The sequence below is a fragment of the Bubalus bubalis genome, chromosome 14 (genome assembly GCF_019923935.1).
Source record: "Bubalus bubalis isolate 160015118507 breed Murrah chromosome 14, NDDB_SH_1, whole genome shotgun sequence".
Lineage (NCBI taxonomy): Eukaryota > Metazoa > Chordata > Mammalia > Artiodactyla > Bovidae > Bubalus > Bubalus bubalis.
This window is the reverse complement of record NC_059170.1, coordinates 58,601,446-58,622,289: the sequence shown is the minus strand read 5'-3', so window position 1 is coordinate 58,622,289 and position 20,844 is coordinate 58,601,446. Positions and strand designations below refer to the sequence as shown.

Here is a 20,844-nt window from a genome sequence, read left to right as displayed (position 1 = left end):
TCTTTTCGTGAAGGCTTATTTCACTTTGTATCATGTTCTAAAGTTAATCAGTGTTGTAGCATGTGACAGGATTCCTTTACGAGGCTGAATGTCTTTCAGTATGTATAGACCACATTTTGTTTATCCAGTCATCTGCTGGTGGACATTTGGGTTGCTTCTACCTCCTGGCTACTGTGAAGAATGCCACCATGAACATGACTGTATAGATATCTCTTTAAGACTTTGCTTTACATTCTTATTGGCCAATTTTGGATGCAAGAGTGAATCATTCTTCTTGCATGAGGATGATGAAGTTTTTGTTTTTTTAAAACTAAACCATTTTCCACCATGGTTTTTTAAAAAATTAAGTAGTACAAAAATGAATGGATCAACAAGAATTGAAATATTTAAACACCGGTACAGTGAGCCTAGTAAGTTGAAGACATCCTCCAAGGCCAGTCAGGTTCAGATGGCAGAATTTGTTCCCTGAACAATAATTCTGATCTTCTGTTCCTGTAAGTGGAAGATCACCTTGGATCTTTTCATGAAAAAGTCCTGGTCATCCCGTGTGGCAGAGCACAGGCCCAGAATCCTGGGCTCTGGTCTTGTCAAGTAGCCAGGTGGCCAGTGACGAGTGCCAGTCAAGATGGCAGGTTCGGGCTCACCACCAGACTGCATTCTAACCGAGGAAGGAGTTTCATTCTGACTCTGGTTACTCCCCTGCAGCCTTGAGACACCTTCAAGGACAGCAAGCCAGGGTGACATATTCTCCCCTGATCCAGGGGAGTTTAGAAGGGCCCACGGTGAGATATTTTGGGGGAAACTCATTGCCAGTCAGGGCTGGCTTCCCTGCATCTCTCTGAGTCCCAAGGATGGAACTGCCACCTTCCTGCCTTTCTTCTGGGGGAGAGGGCTTCACTGTGCTGCATTTTCATTGTGAACAAATAGATGATTCTTTTGGGTCAAGTCTTTTTCTGTTCCTGTTTTCACTCTTTTTCTTTTCTATTTTTTTCTCTCTCTCTCTTTTTCTCCTGATACACAGGCTTTGCAGTGCATGCTGGTCTCTCTTCAGGCAGAACTTGACATTCAAAGGTACTTGATGAAAATTGAATCATCTCAGCGAGTTAGTACCTTTTCTTCTCGTCGCACCTCGCCCCCTTGCCTTCACTCGGCTGCGTGTGGCGTTCTAATCTGTGTCAGCCTGTCCCTTTTCCTGCCCTGGTTTCACCCTCTTGGAGCCAAATGCTTGCAGCATTCCCAAACTTGTGCATTTTGTTTTAATCGTGAGAGTGAATATTAAAAATGAACACTAATAGCATGCTTGCTTCTAAGCATTTCATGTACTTGCCCACAGATGGAGGTGCAGGGTCAGCAGCAATGCAGCAGCAGTTCAGAGATCTGTTCAGCCCCTCTGAAAAGTGGGGCTCCGGCCGCATCAGCTTCCTCATGGCAGAAGACAAACCTTGCCTTCTAACAACCTGCAGAGCTCTGGGACTCTTCCTTCACAAGGCTCCAAAACATCCAGTGTGGGATCCAGACCATGTCGCTGACATATATAGCTTAATAGTAAAAATGGAGACTTCCCTGGCGGTCCAGTGGCTAAGACTCTGCATTACCAATGCAAGGGGCACAAGTTCGATCCCTGGTGGGGAACTAAGATCCTACATGCTCTGCTGTGCAGCCAATAAATAAAATAACTTAAAAAAAAACCCACAAAACTGCAGTTAAAATAGGGGCAGACATATCTCTAGCACCAAGCAGTGTTCTAAATACTTTACAAGCCGAAAACCTCCCACACCAGCCCCATGGGGTAGGTGTCCTGTGGTTCCCATGTTATAAATGAGGAAGCTGAGGCACAGAGACATTAAGTAACTTGCCCAAGGCCACACAGCTAGTAAGTTACAGTATAGGGATGCCAGAGTCAGTGTCAATATATTATTTTCCCGTGATCCTTAGTGCCCCCTGTTTCCTAATACAGTTTAGAATGTTACAGCTAGAAGGAAGTGGGAGAATTTCCAGCACTTGGAAACCTGGCAAGTTGCATACCTGTGCCAACCGGTCCATTGGCACATGGCCACTCATATCCTTTGATTCTCCCAAACGTGGCCTGTTTCTTTATTATCTCCCAGATAAGAACTATTTGGTATTTACTGTGAGGCCCCAAACATACCCATGCTTAGGAAGAAGCATGTAGCAGTCTGGCTTTTATGCCTATGTGACCTCCTGTCCGTTCGGTCAGGTGTCAGTGACCTCTTCACCTTCCTTTTCTTAATAATCAGTCTCTTTGATCTTTTCCAAGGTCAGGAGCTCAAATTAGAAAGTTCCTGCCCAAACAAATAGACACAGAAGGAAAAGTTGGGCAGCGCATGCTGCAGAGACCCGTGATCCTACTCTCCCATCTCAATTCCGAGGGGGTGTTTACCATTAATTTTTTGCACGCGTTTTTAATCGTTCTCATGTGTTTCTGTAATTCATGGAAAATAGAGACATCTTTATGATTTCCTTGTGCACATACCGTGCACCAAACAGAAACTCAGAAAAGGAAGCGAACATATAAGCTCGTCCCTGTGGTTTCACAGGCTGCCGTTAGTTTACAGAGTAGAGACCTGACATCGTGATGTGGGGTTTTCTACTTTGGGGTCCCCCTCACTATTCTTTTTTCCTTAGAGTCTGAAATAAATGATCAACGCTGACTTTTGTTTTTTGATGCAGCAGCAAATAATGGGATATGTGAGAATTTTTTCAAGAGCTTTTAAAAAAACTTTTGGCCACACCTCATGGCATGTGGGACCTTACTTTCCCGACTAGGGATCCAACCTGCACCACTTGCATCACTGGACCCCCAGGGAAGTCCCAAGAGCTTTTTTAAAAAAACGTAAGTTACAATGACGGTAGGGTTTTTTTGAAGGAGGAGGGGATGAGAGTTAAGGTTGGAAATTGAAGATGTTCTTCCTTCTCTTTGATAAAGGAGCGACTCTCAGAGCCTCCGAGGATGTCAGAATCTCTATTTTGAAGTTGGTAATCATTTACCGACTTTAGGCAAGGTGGTCGCAGTAAGAGGTGGGCTGCATCCTCTCCTCACATAGGACCCCACAAACCATGGAATCTCCAGTAGGGAGCCAAGCCGTTTTGAACCATCCTTAAGAGAATCGTACTGCATAAGGGCAGCTAAACGTTTTCCATCATTTATAGTTGACAGATTCCTGTGAATTTTTTTCCATGACTCTTCACCACAATTTTTACATCAAGCTGATACTGCTTCTTTTATAAAAGTGAGAACTAAGGTTCACAGAGCTTCCCTGTGGGGTCACTCTGCCAGTGCATGGCAGGATTGGAGTCTCATTCTGCAAGAGCAGCCTGATAGCAAGAGGAGAGTCGTCTCATTCTAAATCTTGTTTTCCTTCCCTCTCCAAACCCTGGTATTCTTTCCTGTAGCAGAACTAGTGGGAAACAGAATCTTTGGCCTGGGATCTCCCTAGCGGTCCAGTGGTTAGGCCTCCGCTCTTCCAATGCTAGGGGCGCAGGTTCGATCCTTGGTTAGGGAACTAAGATCCCACATGCTGTGAGGTGTGGCCAAAAATCAAAAAAGAAAACAAAAAAGAATCTTTGGCCTGAAAAGCTCCTCTTCAGAATTTTCACAAGGTGTGTTTTCATTTGAAAATCATTCCAGGAAAACTGGAGGGCAGCTGGTGGTGGTGATGGGCTATATGTGTTTAGAAAGGAGAGTTTGAAAATAACAGCAGCCTCTACTCCCATGATGCTTGGAGAGGGTCTGGCCCCAAGCCCCAAAGCTTGGTGACCTCGGGCACCACAGTATCCCCTCTGATCCAGCTCTCTGAGGTCCTCTTCACTGTGGGGATGGACATCTTCAGACCTCCCAGGGCAGGCTGTTAGCAGGGAAGCTTGTTCAGTTTCACAGCAAGGTAGTTAAGCTCTAGGGGCATCACCCCGGGGCCTGGACCCCTGCACCCTCTCCAGACTGAAGTCTGGGCTGTGGGGATGAGCTTAATAAAGGCTTTCGTAAGGATGCCTTCTAAGGTGTATATTTAGCGCACTGTGTGTTATACTCGTATTTTACTTGAATTTGAAAGCCTGCAAGCAGGTGCCTTTCCTTTCATCACCGTAGTAACTGCGGTCCTCAGGCGGACACCTTTTATCCCGAAGCCTTTTAAGTGCATTCCAGGCTCTCTGAATTACAATGGCATCTGCCGCCTTGCCCCAAGCCTCTTCCAAGGAGGACGGTAGGAGCCGGAGCCTCGGAAACTGTTGTTTATAATGCACACTGTCTTGTATAAAAAGTAAAGAGAGAGAGAGAAAAAAAAAAACCCGATTGATTTAAGGCAGCTTGCCATTAAGAGACACGTACCTTCAGGTGAATAAACTAAAAATCGAAAGGCAAAACCTCCTAAGAGGAGGAGACAAATTTACAAATGTAGCTAACTCTGATTAGCTTGAACCTTAAATGTAGCTTTGACTTTTATGACATACATATTTTCTATAAATGTGATATACTCCTTATAAGACAAAGTAATACTACTCCTTTCACGAGACAACGTTGTTTTCCTTGTTTTAAATTCTAAAAGAAGCGTTGTTTGCTCATGCCTTCAGAAAAGGGGCATCCATCAACATAACAGACAGGGTCAACAGGAAAACAGCACTATTCTTCATCCGGCCTTTTCTTTTACATCAACTCCTTCAAGAGGAAGCACACCACTAAATAATAATTGCAGGAACGTGCATCTGAAAGGGGTGGGTGGGGGCTGAGCTAATGAGATCCAGATTTGGAACTTGCTGATGGAAGGACGCTAAAAAGAGATGATGGTGAGCCAGCCTTATCGCCTTTAAATAGGATTTACCTCTTTCTGGCTTTGAAGGGAAGTCAGAGAGCAGCTGATTCAAGGCATTATTTTAGAAGCGAGTCTGTGCTATGTTCCAGGTAGGACGTGAGGTGGGCAGTCGGCAGGTTGACAGAAATCCCGGAAGTGGGAGCAGCTGCACCTTGTCTGGGGGTCAGCCTGCCTTGTCCTCTTCTCCAGGCACAGCCAGACCTCTTAAAGGAAAAAATAAAACAATCACATAATCTACATATTATGAAGAGGTTGCAAAGTAGAAAAATATCCAAGAGATCATAGAAAATGGCTAAAATTCCTAATTTACCTGGAGTCAAATTGAAAGAGCCTTAAAATGAAGTTACTATAATGGTGTCAGAGCTCTGGAGGGGAGCATCTGTTTCCTTAAAATGTGAACGCATGATCTGCATGTTCAAAATTGAATGGACGGCTCTGGGCTCTTCTGTTTTAACTGTTGCTTTTTTGGAAGTTGGAAGTCTGTGCAGTTCTGGATTCCTGCAAAAGTCTGCATGACATGAGAATGGAAATGCGGCTCCGTTTCTGTGTTTTCCCCGTGAATTTGTGTCCTCATTTCAGGGGCCATCTGGGAGGATGAACCTTTTACCTGGAATCTAACTGCAGGAGATAACACATGAGAGACCCGAGATGGGTGTGGGTACCTTCAGGTCACTGAAGATGTGAATCTTTCTGGATTCTAAATGCTCTGTGAGAAAGTCTTCCCTTCCAGTGATCCACTCTAAAAATATTATGCTTACCTAGTATAATACCCAGTATTACCCTCGTTTTGGAGAAATAAAGAAGAAAGCACATTACTCACAATATGCTAAGTTTCTTCCAACTGAGTGACTAACACTTTCATTTTAAGGGCTTCCCTGGTGGTTCAGACTTTAAAGAATCTGGCTGCCATGCAGGAGACCTAGGTTGCATCCCTGGGTCGGGAAGATCCCCTGGAGAAAGGAATGACAACCCACTCCAGTAGTCTAGCCTGGAGAATCCCATGGACAGAGGTCATGGTGGGCTACAGTCCATGGGGTCTCAGAAGAGTTGGACACAACTGAAGCAACTTGGCACACATGCATTACTCATAATGCTATTGTATAAAAGAAACCAAGGCTAATAGTTGGGTGTATTGCTTCCATTGGCTGCGGGTCTTGGATGCAGCATGTAGGATCTTTGATCTTTCCTGTGGCATATGCAATCTTCAGTTGTGGTACGTGAACTCCTGTTAGTTGCAGCATGTCGGGTCTAGTTCCCTGACAGGGATTGAACCCAGGCCCTCTGCATTAGGAGTGTGGAGTCTTAGCCACTGGGCCACCAGGGAAGTCCTTTGCTTTCATTTCTTAAATTATGGAAATACAATTCTTTAAAACACCTTGATCATGACTGTGTCATATCCCATAGTGTGGTTCCATTGTAATTTGTTAACCAGCCTTCTAAATCGTTTCTAGATTGATTTATTCTATTAAAAATGTACCACATACAGATTTTCTCCCTGACCATCTAGTATAGGAAGTATCAAATTTGTAAATTTTTGTAAATCAGATTAATCTGACTTGATTTCAGTAGTTATTAAGAAATGTGTTCTCATCACTTGGGGTCATAAAGAAAGTCTAAGGATCGAGTCTGATAGAACTGGATAAAGTTTCTGGGTGCCCTGGGACTCAGCAGATAGCCTCCTGGGGGTCTATTTGCAGGTTGATTCTTGGGACTGTCTGCCGAGCTAAACCAAGGCATGCACTTTCTGCCACTGTGAGCACACCACACACCCTCCTCCACCGGGAGCTACTCCCTGTAAATGAAATCCAGATCTCCATAATTTGAAGAGCATCACCACCACCACGACCAGCACCGCTAACACTGGCATCCTCTTCTTGGCCCTGGAAAGTCACTTACCTGCCTCTTCCTGACCAATGAGCAGCCTCCCTCCTCTCCCACTGGGGGAAGAGTGGGCAACCCTAGACTCATCCTCCAAATGCCTTTACCTTGAGTCCAGTCTAGAGAGGAACTCTTCGGGGTGGCCTCTGTAACACTAAGGCACTGTTCACAGCCCTTCCCCCTGGAAAGACCTTGGGACACAAAGGTTTGGCAGTTTCCCCAGGAAGTTGGGGATAGGGGTAGACGTCCCAACATTTTTTTGTTTCTAGCTGACAACTACGAGGACAAGCTATGCTGTGTGCTTAGTCGCTCCGTCATTTCCAACTCTGCGACCCCATGGATTGTAGCCCTTCAGACTCCTCTGTCCATGGGGATTCTCCAGGCAAGAATACTGGAGTGGGTAGCCTATCCCTCCTTCAGGGGATCTTCCCAACCCAGGAATCAAACCAGGGTCTCCTGCATTGCAGGCAGATTCTTTACCAGCTGAGTTACCAGGGAAGATAAATTGGTAGTATCTCAGAAGAGTCATTTGATGCACAAATACTGAGAGAGACTGTTTGTGTCATGTGATGCTTCTCTGTTTTAATTTTTTAAAAACTCACTTTTTAAGATGTATTTCTTTTTGGCTGTGCTTGGGCTTTCTCTAGTTGCGTCGAGCCGGGGCTACTCTCTGGTTGCGGTGTGTGGTCTTTCCATTGCAGTGGCTTCTCTTGTTGCACGGGCTCTGTGCTCATGGCCTTCAGTCATTGCAACGCGTAGGGTCAACAGTTGTGGCTCACAGGTTCTAGAACAGGCTCAGTAGTTGTGATGCCCAGGCTTAGCTGTCCCAAGGCATATGGGATCTTCCCAGACCTGCGACTGAACCCATTTCTCCTGCATTGACAGGTGGATTCTTAACCACTGGACCACCAAGGCAGTCCCTGTGCCTGCACAGAGATGTCCTTGTCAAGTGTTTCTTGGCATCTGCAGAAGGGGCTTTGCTTGGCGAGAGCGGGTTGGTGGAGGGGCCCTGCCTGGCTCACTCAGCTCGTCTGTGGCCGACTCTCAACGGGGAGGCAAGGGGTGGTGACTACTTAGCCTCATGGCCTTTTCATCTTTCTCATCTGATAATGAAGTAATACCCACAGTGAAGGGAAAATGGGGAAACAAAAGACACAGTTATACTTTGCTCAACTGCTGAATCGTCTGATTTTACTCCAGACCAAACATCTTTCTGTTTTCACAGGTGAAAATCATGAAAAATGTCTGGGTACCCTTTTGGTAGAAAGAGGGAGAAAGGGCTTGAAATATTACCCTTGAAGAAACAGGGTATAAATTGAGTTTATCAAGGATAATTCATCAAAAATAAATCCTAGAGGAAAATGTATTCCCTTTGTCCAAGCTGGGGAAGAGAAATGCTGATTTTCAGGGCTAAACTTAAATCTGTCCTTATGAGCATTTCAGATATGTGCAGTTGAAAGTTGGTATTAGAATGGGAGGTGTGTGTGCATACATGTCCTGCTCGTTATAAGGCCCAGAAGTTCCTGGTTACCCCAGAAGTGACAGATGTCCACAGATTCACTCCCAAGAAGCACCCAATACACACTAAACAACCATGTGCATTTGTATTACCAGTGGGGCCCTTTAATGCTTGCACCCAGGCTTTCTATTAAAAAACAAAAGCTGATTTCGTCTCCTCTAAGTCGTTAGCTCCAAGCCCATCCAAATTAAACAACTACATAAATGTTACAAAACTAAGTATAGCTCTCTCTTAATAAACTTCTCACATCAATCTGTTATGTGGCGCCCACCCCGGGGTGAGTCTCGGGGTGCGCCTAAGAATGGCAAGTCTCCTGCAGCTGCGGCTGGCCACCAGGTGGGTTTATGTAAGGATGGAAGCCCGTGTGCCGTATTGAAGCTCTTGGTCTTCACATCCTCAGACCCAAACCCAGCAGAAAACTTAGACTTCAGAAACCAGAGGGGCAGAGGAGGGGGCAAAAGAACTGCACTGTGGCTCTAGAAAGGACTCCGTGAGCAAATTTTGAAGCTTAAACCTTCCGTGGGGCAATTTGTCAATTCTTCTGACATTAGTGGAGCTGGAAGGAGGGGTGGTAAAGAAAGCTAAAGTCCAGGGAATCATTCAATATTTGTGAATTTCAAATATCTTGCTCCTTGCATCTTTCATAAGAGTGCATGACACCTAGAAAATTCTCTTTGGTTGACATCACATTTTTGACTGGAATTTTGAGTTGAAATCATCACACTTGGGAAGTGCATGGGGGATTTTCCATCTTAGTTGCAGCATGCTATCTCTTGGTTGTGGCAGGTGGGATCTAGTTCCCTGACCAAGGATTGAACCCAGGCCCCCTGCATTGGGAGCACAGAGTCTTAGCCAGTTGGCCACCCTGGAAAGCCTTTTTTGAAAAAGGAAAACTAGAATGGATGAGTGGGGTTCAGGTGGCCTTGTTATGCAGGCCGCCCCTTCCTGCAGGACCCCAAGTGACTTCCGGTTTGGGGTAGTTTGGGGTCGCTTGATGGTTTAGGGAAACCTCTAGAAGAGGGAGGTGAGTTGGTGTCATGTGTGTCCATGAAGTGCTGAGTGAAATCTAGCCGTCCAGACCCTCGAGTCCTGCCCAGGTTGCTCAGAAAGAGTTTCTACCATCCTCTGCCTCCCGAAGGTTCCCAGTTAGGGGCAGGCTTTCTTCAGAGGCTCAGGGCAGGGGCCCCCAGTGCCATGCTGTAGATGATGCATGTCTGAGAAAAGGCTTCTCCTGAGCCAAAATAAGAACAATAGCACCCAACAGAAAGACTGTGTTCTTAACCAATCTGAACTGTGTAAGTGTCTTCCCACCCATTTTTGGGTTATTAAAATTTCTTTCCAAGATGACCAGTGCAAGTTCCATGCATGAAGCAGGGCACTCAAAGCCGGTGCTTTGGGACTACCCAGAGGGGTGGGATGGGGAGGGTGGTGGGAGGGGGCTCAGAATGCGGGGACACGTGCATCTGTGGCTCACGCATGTCGATGTATGGCGAAACCCACCATAATATTGTTAAGTAATTATCCTCCAATTAAAATAAATTAATTTATTTTTAAAAAATCCTTCCTTTCTCATGGCTATATTGCCGTCATACAGAGAGAAAGCATGAGTGGGTGACTTCACCCAGACATCCCTGGCTCTTCCTCACCTCTGCACTTCCACCTCTCTGGCCCCATTATTTAATGTCGGCAGTTACCCCCTAAACCTCACTCTGCCCTGCACTATCACAGTGATGCACCTCGTAGCACTTCTTGTCCAGTTGTTATGCATACTTTATTCTTGGCCCCCAGATGTCCCTTATATGCATTATGAGCTCGACAACCACATACAGCCCTTTTAACTCCTGGAGCCTTGCACTGCGCTGAGTACTGAGTCCCTGTTTCAAATGCTTTTTGACTTTTTTTTGTTTTAATATGTCATATCACAGAGTGCCTGACACCAGTGTCAGCAATTTTCATTGTCTTTTTTCTGCCCTAAATGATGTCTCAGCAGCAAGCTGGCATCCGCAGGGAGAGCGCGGTGTGAGGAGATTGCTAATATGCAGTGATAGTTTGCAATGAGAAAGTGAATGACATAAAAACGAGAGCGGGAGTTTATATTTGGAACGGAATGGCTGTGGATAGGAAGTTTCAAAAAAAGAGATTGAGCCCTTGTATCTTTATTTTTATACGTACGCCCACCAAGATGACCCTGAACAAGAAATCGAAATTTTATTTTGATTTTCTTCAAGGATTATTGCCTTTTGCAATGGAAAATGACAACTCATCAAATGCATCGTGTCTGCCGTAGGCTGCAAAGATGACCAGACAGCAGAAGCTGCCATTGTGTTCATGCTGCTTCAATAATACTATTACTTGGCCATTTTGCTAAACTGAATGTATATTCTTTTTTTTTTTTTTTTTTCTTATCGAAGTCAGGGATGAGGGCATTTTGACTGGATATTCCACTGAGCATAGTAACCAGGTAGCTACTTCATTGAAGATGATATGAATTTATATAACTCTTGGTGAGCTGGGCAATGATTTAGGGTTGATTTTTTTTTTTTAAGTTTAATAATACTCTTAAAGAGTGCCAAAGCCAGATCCAGATCTTTGTAAGAGAAGCAGATGTTATGAAAAATAAACTACTTTGGGACCTTGTGTGGAAAAATTAACCCAAAGCAGAGAGATAAGTCATCTGTCTTTCTGGTCATGATGTGTTGTGTTAGTCACTCAGTCGTGTCCGACTCTTTGTGACCCCATGGTCTGTAGCCCCCCCCAGGCTCCTCTGTCCATGGAATTCTCCAGGCAAGAATACTGCAGTGGGTTGTCATTTCCTTCTCCAGGGGATCTATGACATGGGTTGGTCATCTGAGCTGAGAGTTTCCTGTGGAACACCCAGGCTGGCCACCTCCATGAAGGGCGTACCAGGGGCTTTGTGCTGACCTTATTCCTGTTTTCCTCTATGGAAATGTTCTGAGAGTTGTAGCAAGGTGTGGATGTCTAGATAATACAGTAGTGCTCCTACCAAGACAGGTCTCCTGGTACATTTAGGAAAAGGGAAAGAAGCTGATGATCCCATCCTCAAAGGGCTCCCCTAGAGTGCCAGGCACAACTGGGCATCCCTGAAAGAGTTCTGTGCCCTTGAGGCAGGACCGACTCTGTGTGATTCTTAGTGTGTGTGTTCAGTCGTGTCCGAGTCTTTGTGACCTCATGGACTGTAGCCCACCAGGCTCCTCTGTCCATGGAATTTTCCAGGTAGGAATATTGGAGCAGGTTGACATTTCCTGTTCCAGGGGATCTTCCCAACATAGGGATCGAACCCACGTCTCTTGTGTCTCCTGCATTGGCAGGCGGATTCTTTACCAACTGTGCCACCTGGGAAGCCCTTGTTCCAAAAATTATTAAGGGTTTCAAGGCAGCCACAGCAGAGCATGAAACAAAACCCAGAACCCTTTTAAACACTTGAGTCGATTGTTTACCCACAAAGTTAGTCCTACCTTGAGAAGTAAGTGCTTTGGTGTTTTGAACTTCAAAGTACATTAGCATCCTTAGGAAAACTTAGAGGAAATTAAGGAATGCAAACAACCACCACCCTCCCAAAACAAACAAACAAACAAAAACCTAGCTCCTGGGGCTGCCTATATCCCACCACCATCAGCACCTTTGGCAGTTTAGTAAGAGAAGACTCACCACCTGATTAATTCGGATCCATTTGCCATCTGGAAGGTGCCTGGAATCATGTAATGAAAGCTGGGGTGGGCTTTGGGGGTGGGGAAAGCTGAGATCAGGCATTCATTCAGTGAACACCTATCCATAAAGAACACTACAGAAGATGAGGAAGGGCACTACATAATGATTAGGGATCATTCCAAAAGGAAGACATAACAATTGTAAATATTTATGCACCCAACATAGGAACACCTGAAGCCCCTGGTGGCTCAGATGATAAAGAGTCTGCCCGCAATGTGGGAGACATGGGTTCAGTCCCTGGGTCAGGAAGATCCTCTGAAGAGGGAAATGGCAACCCACTCCAGTGTTCTTGCCTGGAAAATCCCATGGATGGAGGAGCCTGGCAGGCTACCGTTGATGGGGTCGCAAAGAATCGGACAGACTGAGCAACTTTCACATTCATTCAGCATAAGCCCCCCAGTTTCCCTGACTCCTTTTCTCTGACCTTCTACATGTACAACCTCCAGCCTCCACACAACAGCCCAAATGATCTTATAAAAAAGTGTATCTGGTCCTGACCCCTCCCCCTTCTCCCTGCCTCAGATGGCACTCTGGTAGCTTAGAGTCAGAGTGAGAATTCTCCCCTTGACCCCAGGGTTCTGTGGGATCCGGGGTCTGCTGGTCTCCAGTGCTTACCACTTCTTTCTTTCTGCCTTGGGAACTTTGCACATGCTGCCTTCGTCTTTTCATCCCGCCCCCGGCGTGTCCCCTTCTCCCAACTTCCGTCATCCTTGAGATCACAGTTTACTTGCTTTTCCAGTTCTCCACTTATATACACCCCTCACCAGTCTGGATTCACACTGTCAGTGTCTTCTGTGTCTGTCCCCTGTAAGCACCTGAGGGCAGGATCTTATCTGTTTTGTCTGTTGTTCTGTTCCCAGTACCAACCGAGTGCTAGTATGTACCTAGCATGTACCTGGAATATACTAGGCACTTGATAGGTGTTCGTTGAAAGGATGAATGGACGTACCAAACAGTTCATGGTGTAAGCTTAATTATACACTATCTTGTGTTGTTATCCTTCACTAATTTCAACAATTAGTTTAAAAATCTTTGACATCAGGCAATGTGATATCTGTCTGTCTCAGTTGCTCACGGCGCTCAGTATATGTTCAAGAAATGTTATTGACCAACATAAATTATGAATGTTTTACACATTCATTACAGCATAGATAACCAAGCGAGAAATTCAATTATGTATTATGTGTGTCTGAGTTATTATAGGTACTTTCTGCTGTTTGTCGAGGTTAAGTGATAACCAAAACTAGACATAGTCTAAATTATGGAATTTCGGCCTCAAAAGAGAAGAAATCAAGTGTGATAGAAATATTTCTCTCACAGTTGTATTTTACTGATTTTTGGAAACAGTCTAGAGAGAGGAGTTTAGAGGACTGGTTGTGTTCAATTTACTCTGGTGTGAGGGCATCTTCCATGTGAGATTATAAAAATATGCACAGTGCCATCTGCTGTGATTATAACCACCGCTAGAATTTGTCTGGCAAAAGGAACTAATTTGCCATCGTTCTTTTTATTTATTGGCTGCACTGGGTATTTGTTGCTGCGAGCAGGCTTTATCTAGTTGCAGCAAGTGGCGGCTACTCTTCACTGCAGCGCAGGCTTCTCGCTGCGATAGCTTCTCCTGTTGCGGAGCACGCAGCTCAGTATTTGTGGCACACAGGACGTAGTTGCTCCGTGACATGTGGATCTTCCTCAATCAGGAATCGAACCTGAGTCCCCTGCATTGGTAGGCAGATTCTTAACCACTGGACCACCAGGGAAGTCCCTGCTATCATCCTCTCCAGTAATGTAAGAAGAAAGTCCCTCAGTCATGTCCTGACTCTTTGCAACCCCATGGACTGTAGCCCGCCAGGCTCCTCCATCCATGGGATTTTCCAGGCAAGAATACTGCAGTGGGTTGCCATTTCCTTCTCCAGGGGATCTTCCTGACCCAGGAATCGAACCTGGGTCTCCTGCATTGCAGGGAGATGCTTTACCATCTGAGCCACCAGGGAAGCCTGTAATGTAGCTTGTCCTCAACTCCTTGCTTGAATCGGCATTTGCACTGCTATGTCCAGTGATAAAAACCTTAATGGAATACTCACTCAGGGACACCTTTTTTTCCAGTAACTTGCACAACTGAGATTCTGACCCACTGGGTCTTTATTTCTATATCCAGTCCTTCCAATGGACTGCTTTTCATTGCCATGTTGTTCTTCCAGCTCAGCAGATCTTGATGGTATAGAAAATATTTTCAGCATAAGTAGTAACAATCTGTTTTCCCACTTTCTTTCAAATGCCTTTTGCAGACAAGAAGCCCCAAACTCTCTCACAGTCCTCAGCCTCCCAACTTGGGCGACCCAGTGGAGCATCTGTCAGAGGCGTCTGCTGATTCTTTGGAAGCCATGTCTGAGGGAGAAACTCCCAGTCCTTTCTCCAGAGGCAGCCGGACTCGGGCGAGCCTTCCAGTGGTGAGGTCCACCAACCAGACGAAAGAAAGATCTCTGGGTAAGCTTCAAAAGGCAGCTTCTGATTTTTACTACTGCACGTGTGTGCGTTTATACTTCTGAACACAGACCCCTACATCGGAATGTTAATTTGATCTTAATTTATAAAGCCTCAAGTACTCAGAAACTCCGATGACTTAACATGAAGCCTTGAGGATTTACCTGCTGAAGAAGCATCTAGTCCAGGCGGTCTCTGGGGCTGGGTACATGTAGAACTGGCTGGGGTTGGCACTCAAACAAGAGGCTAGCAGCGCTTGTCTGTGTCCTGGTATAGGGAATAGCGAGGGACATTCTGCCGAATGAGCCTCATTTCTTGGGAACCTCCTCCCCAGTTTCAGAACTGTGGACGGTTGGGGTATGAGCCCCACTCCACCGTCTGACAGTCCAGGGGAGGACATGAATGGCTCCAGGAAGAAGACGTGCAGTGTGGCCAGCACCCCCATGACTGGTCATGAAAGCCAGAAACACAAGGCTGTTCACCCTGCCACCACATGAAAGGGTGGAGGGCCTTAGCAAGAGGTTAGCATAGCCTTTTCTTTCAACACGCTTTTAGGAAACGCTTGTGATCAGTTGCTTCAGTTGTGTGGAACTCTTTGCAACCCTGTGGGCCGCCGTAGCTCTCCAGGCTCCTCTGTCCATGGGATTGTCTAGGCAAGAATACTGGTGTGGGTTGCCATGCCCTCCTCAAGGGGATCTTCTGACACAGAGATCGAAACCCACATCACTTATGTCTCCTGCATGGGCAGGTGGGTTCTTTATCACCTGGGAAGCCCCTGCCCTCACTTAGCATCTGCTTTTACATATTGGATATTCACTTTCTATCTCACTTTGCTTCTTTTTTCTTCCTGGCCCTTTAACAAAAGGCACAGATCCTGAAGATTTAGACGTTTTTGCAAATCGTGTTGGTATTTCATAGGGTTAACCTGCCTTCTCAAGGTTCTGATTCGGTACCTGTGTTTACAGACATTTGGGGTCAGGAGAAAGAGGGGCAGGAACGGGATCAACCCACAGAAGGCTTCAGGGTGGGCCTCTGCAGAAGACAGCTGAATTCTGCCTCTTAAAACCAAGCAAATGCCTTGCTTGAAGAACGGAGAAGGATGTGGGGAGGTATCCTGATTTTGTTTGCTCAGTCACAGTTGGTAACCAGAGCGAATTGGGTTCAGACACTGTCCTAGGTCTTTTTTTTTCTTTAAAGCTGCACTGGATCTTCGATGTCGTGCGGGGGGCTGTTCTCTAGTTGCAGTGTGCGGGCTTCTCACTGGGGTGGCTTCTCTTGCTGTGGAGCATAGGCTTTAGAGTGCAGGGGCGCATGGACCCCGCAGTTGTGGTGCACAGGTTTAGCTGCCCCGAGACATGTAGGATCTTAGTTCCCGGACCAGGAATCGAACTGATGTCCCCTGCATTGCAAGGTGGATTTTTAACCACTGGAGCACCAGGGAAGCCCTGTCCTAGGTCTTTTAAAGAGAAAAACAAAATAAATCAAAAATACCCCATTTTTACTTGCATTATTGATATTTTTAGCCTTCAGTTGTATCCTTCACGTTTGGTTAATAATCCAGGGTCCTCATTTTACTAGTGAAAGATGAAAGCCATGGAAAATCTCCTTTTTGTTTTCTGAGGAACATAGTTAATTAAATTGCAGAAGTGGGAAGACCCTCTAGTTCCTATTACCTCCATTTACCGATGAAGGCCCGGGGTTTGCAAGGGTGCAGTGCACCCAGGGAGCGCACGGGGGCCCTGGCAGTGTCAGTAGGAGCCAGGCTGGCGCTTTCCATCTAGAGTACAGGGCTTAGTGTTCTCTTAACCCCACTCCTGCTTGAGGCAGGAGCCCAGGAACCAGCCAAGAAGTGGAATTTCTCCTTTGTGCTTTGCAGGAAATGGATGAGGTTCAGTTCTCTGTAAAGATAGGCTGTGCTTTGCAAAATAGAATGAAGGAGAAGAACAAATACTTCTGCACCTTCCCCCTTACCTGAGGAACGGCGTGCCTGTGGGATAATGGAGCCTTTGTCTTACACGCAGGAATTTCCCCTGCAGCCAGGCGCTAAGCAGTGCAGGTATCCACAGATACCGGCTGCCTTAGAAAGCCAGCCTTTGGGCTGCGGGGCTGAAGGCTTAGGACAGGCAACCTTGCCTTAGGAATTGCTGAGCGTGGCTGGTATTTTTCTCATGGGCCGGCTGAACTTATGCAAAACGCTGTTTTACTCTAAGCGCGCCTTGCTGTGAAGTTCTGGCAAGTCCCAGCAGATTCACAAATGCAAAGGAGGTGTTTATTCTTCCGGCTCCAGGAGGAGCTTTGAGGCCAGTGATTTCCCCAACTCCTGCTTGCAAAGAGAGAAACGCAGGGAGAGGAGAGGAGTGAGAACTTTGCCCCTTCGAGAGGAGCCCTGGGGCCAGAAAATGAGGCTGGCCCGGGCCAGTGTGCCTGACGCTGCCCTTCACCGCCTCTCTGTGGCCGACCTGGGAATGTCCTCTGGCCACACCTGGCCTTCCTGACATAATCCAATTGAGCCAGGATAGGAAATGAACAGGAAAGTGAGTCAAGGAGAGTCTATATACAATCTCTCTGCCAAGGGCCTTGCTGGCCTCCTGTTTGCAAAAGTCCCTGTGTGCCTGACTGTATTTAACACCCAGATATGGGAACAGCAAGCTCCCCAGAGAGCAGGACTGGGAGAAGCAGGGTCCCCCAGCATTTCAGTGATGAAGGCCATTTAGGACCCCAGACCTCAGAGGCTGCGGACGAAACAGCTGTGATCTCTTGCAAACCCACTCTGGGAGCCACCTGCAAGTTCCGGGTTTCCTTTGGGGTCAGTGCTATGTCATTTTCTCTTAATCCACAGAACTTGGGTAGGACCTTCCCACCCAACTCCTGTTCATCTTGTGTTTAAATTTGTCATGGTTGGTTCTCCATGGATTATTGCGTTAATTTTTATTTTTAAAAAAATATCATTAAAATATTATTTATCTTGATTACTGAGTTTTGGAGGGGGGCCCATAAATTGTGCGCCTGAGGAGAGTGCCTCACTCGCCTCAGCCGAATAGCTGCCCATATGTCACCCCAACGATTTCGGGTATCATCCAGGCGCCCTCCAGCCACGGGGCCCGGAAGGGGCGGGGGCGGGAGAGCCCGGCTCCCAGGCTTCGCTTCTGCACATGCGCAGTGTGTCACTGGCGCCCTTCCCAGTCCTGGGTAGGGGCTGGACCAATTCTCCCACCGCTCCCGCTCCCTGGAGGGGATGCGACCTTGCTTTCACTTCAGGCAGCTTGTGCCTGGAGATAAACCTGCTGGCTTAATCATTTTTTCACTTGAATAATCCTACCTTTCTAGTGCTTTGGCGTATTTAGGATATGGGAGGAGCGCGGACATGGTGCATTGCACAGAGGCTTTTAGAAGATGTACCAGAGAGAGATGGGACAGCTCTGAGGCGCTGATTAGGACAGAGAAGGGAGACGTTGCTGGTGCCCGTGTAATAGTCTCTCTCAAACGCTCCCCTGCATGCAAGGTGGGAGCTTCTCATTCCAGGATTTCAGGTGGGGCCAAGTGACTGCAAAACCCAGAAATCTTGTCTGATGCTGGGAGCCAACTAGTCACTCTCAGAGATTTACAAAGCTGAAAAGTTAAGAAAAAAATTCGCTCAGCGCTCTGATTTATAACATGACCAAGTTCCAAAGATCTGTCACCTCTAAATCTTAACTTCTACGGAGTAGTGGGTCCCCCGCACACTCCACCCATGCGGAGACCAAATGAAATTCTTCTCAGTGGAATTTATGCCATTTCTGCTTCCCTCTCTCTTCGGTGAAAAGAGAGATGGTTCGGGGAAAGGAAATCTCCAAAAGAAAGTAAAAACCATTTTGCCATAGACTGAAGTTTTAGAAATCATTTCCGTGTAAAATTGTCCCACAGTTATTAGGTCTGGGTCTTAATGATGGAGTCGTTTCCTTTTAGTCATTGCTGTCTTATAAATGTCTGTCTGGAATGCACCCGCGGGCAGGGGCTGGGGTCTGGCTGCTCCACAGTCAGCCGTGAGGGAAAGAAGAGCCACAAGTTGTTCCCACCCTTCTGTGTACCCTCAGGAATTTGAAAATAAAACTCGTATAAAAGCGCAGAGCAGCAACTTCCTCCTCGCTGCAGCCAGATGCCTTGGGTGATCCTATCCTGAACGGTTAGCTTTGGAAAGGACACCTTCCTTACCAGCCCAGCAGCCAGAGGTGCTGCCATTTCTGTAGCAAATTTCCTCTTAAACACTCAGACTCTATAAACAAGAATGACTTTTAAAGGCTCCGGAGGATTTGAGACTCTTCGAGGGAGAACTTGCCCAACGTGTGTGACTCGTTGAGTATCTTTGGGGCTATCCTCTTATTTTGAGCTGGTGACAGTGATGGGGACCATATCCGGCTGGGAGTATTTAAGGAACAGAACATTTACCACCGCCAAAATCTCCCCGCCTGTGCAAAAGAGTGAGTAGGAGGTTAGAGAAAAAGATGGAGGAAACGTCCATGTGTAAAGTGGAAAACCAAGAATGTTTATGGGTGAAGACTGTGAGCCTCGTATTAAGATTATTTGAGCATGAAGAGCTAGCCCCTGGAGAGTTTAAAAAAAAAGAAATGAATTTCAGACACATGGACAGAACAATATTGCTGGACAGAGTAAAGAAAGCACTAAAGGGATTTAAGTGCTGGTAGCGGTTAACATGTAATAGTATAAAAACTAAAATTTACAGAGGAGTTTGGTTGTAGGTCAGTAGCTTGGGAGCACGTTCCTGACCTTTTTAGGGTGCCATCAAAGAAAAGGTGAAAGGGTCATTGCTAGCTTGGGAACTCAGTGAGCGGGGTGGGAGGACATGGCGACTGGCCAGCGTGATCCACTCCTGTCTCCTTCTAGTGTTCCTTCTTTTACTTTGGAGGCTGGAAAGCAGAATCATTCTGGAATAGCAGATACGCTGGGTTCCAGAAGTAGGGACCAAGGCATTTGTGGAGGCTTTGGATTTTCTTCAGCACCATTTGCTGAGCGGTCTCAGGGCATAGCCATTCACTTGACAGAGCTGAAATCTGGGCATCTGTAACTTCTGCTGAGGGCACAGGTGTGGTGTGACCTTGCAGTGGGACCAGCAGCTTCTGGACTTCCAAAGCAGAGTCACAGTGGTCCAGGACCACTGGAAGCTTCCCCCTTGTCAAATGGATTGTGCAGTTCTACAGTTAACATTCAGCCCAATGACTCCACAAGCCAGTTAAAAATCTGTCTTTTGCTTAAACCAGCTGGAGTCAGTTCAGTTCTCTGCGCTGAATCCTCACTATAACAAGGGATCTGATTGGCTGTGCTTGTGGCAATTATAGTGCTGCCTCTCCTGCATGTTCTAGAAAAGATGGCAGGTACCAGTAGGCACAGACTGATGACGTCGAAAGACTTGTCAGTGAACTGGAGAATGAACTGGAGGTGCGGTTTCCCAACTGTGTTCCTCAGCGCTCTGGAGTTTTGTGGCGTTTTCTCTACTATAAATATTGCATTTTCATATAAGATTTCATTTGGCAAATGAGCTGTGTTAGACTGCTAACCACCCACACAGTAAAAAGCATTAAGTAGACCAAGGAGCATTGGAGAATAAGAGAGAAGTCATGAAGACATTTTCTTTCCATAACAGGAGTTCCTTGAGCTCTTCTATTTGGCTGTATCTGGTAAGTCAAAAGATTATCTCTTAGGTTTTTTGCTCCTGATGTAATGAATGTCCTGAAAGGTAATGTTTTTTAAAAAGTGAATTGATCTTTACGCTAAGGAGAAAAAACATATTTGGGACTGGGAAGTAACCACTGAAAGGAAATATTTCAAGAAACCTTTGGGACTTCCCTGGAGGTCCAGTGGTTAAGACTTTGCCTTCCTATGCAGGGGGTGCAGGTTCGATCCCTGGTCAGGGAGCTAAGATTCCACATGCCTTGCAACCAAAAAACCAAAACAGAAAACAGAAGCAGCATTGTAAGAAGTTCAATAAAGAATGTTTCTTAAAAAAGAAAGAAATCCTCTGGTATCGCAAAACATGTTTTTGTGATGCAAGTAATCACCCCCAATTTTCCTTTATTACCTGGGATTTTCATATATGAGTTTCTCTGAAAGAGAAACCAAGAGGGTAAACTTGGCTTTACCCTTTACCCTCTAAAAGAGGAGAGTACTTATCCAGGTTTACCCTCTTGGCTCTCAATTCACCCATAAGAAAGAATGTTCTTGTAAAAGATTGGAGACTCATGATTTGTTTGTACTTACTTTAAAAAATAACGTTAGTCCCATGTCTTTCGAAATCCCTTGCTATTAACATTCCTGGGTTGAAACTTTAGAATAGATTTCTCAGACTTTGAGGAAATGGTTCAGTTAATGTGGTACCTACGGAGTTCTGTGCCCTTTACCAACTTCTTGAGGATTGTT

General features: G+C 46.0%; 1 protein-coding gene across 21 annotated transcripts in view; it reads left to right on the top strand.

The window, feature by feature from the left end:
* The window catches only part of KIAA1217 (KIAA1217 ortholog), an 829,478-nt gene that overhangs the window by 646,232 nt on the left and 162,402 nt on the right, over positions 1–20,844 (top strand). For 13 of the 21 annotated variants that reach the window (XM_044927453.2, XM_044927454.2, XM_044927455.2 and 10 more), the window contains 2 exons: positions 1,022–1,102; positions 14,238–14,436. In XM_044927453.2, coding sequence (XP_044783388.1) covers positions 1,022–1,102; positions 14,238–14,436 — 280 coding nt within the window. The remainder of the gene's footprint in view (positions 1–1,021; positions 1,103–14,237; positions 14,437–20,844) is intronic. The other 8 variants (XM_025264662.3, XM_025264664.3, XM_025264645.3 and 5 more) reach the window with 1 other exon arrangement.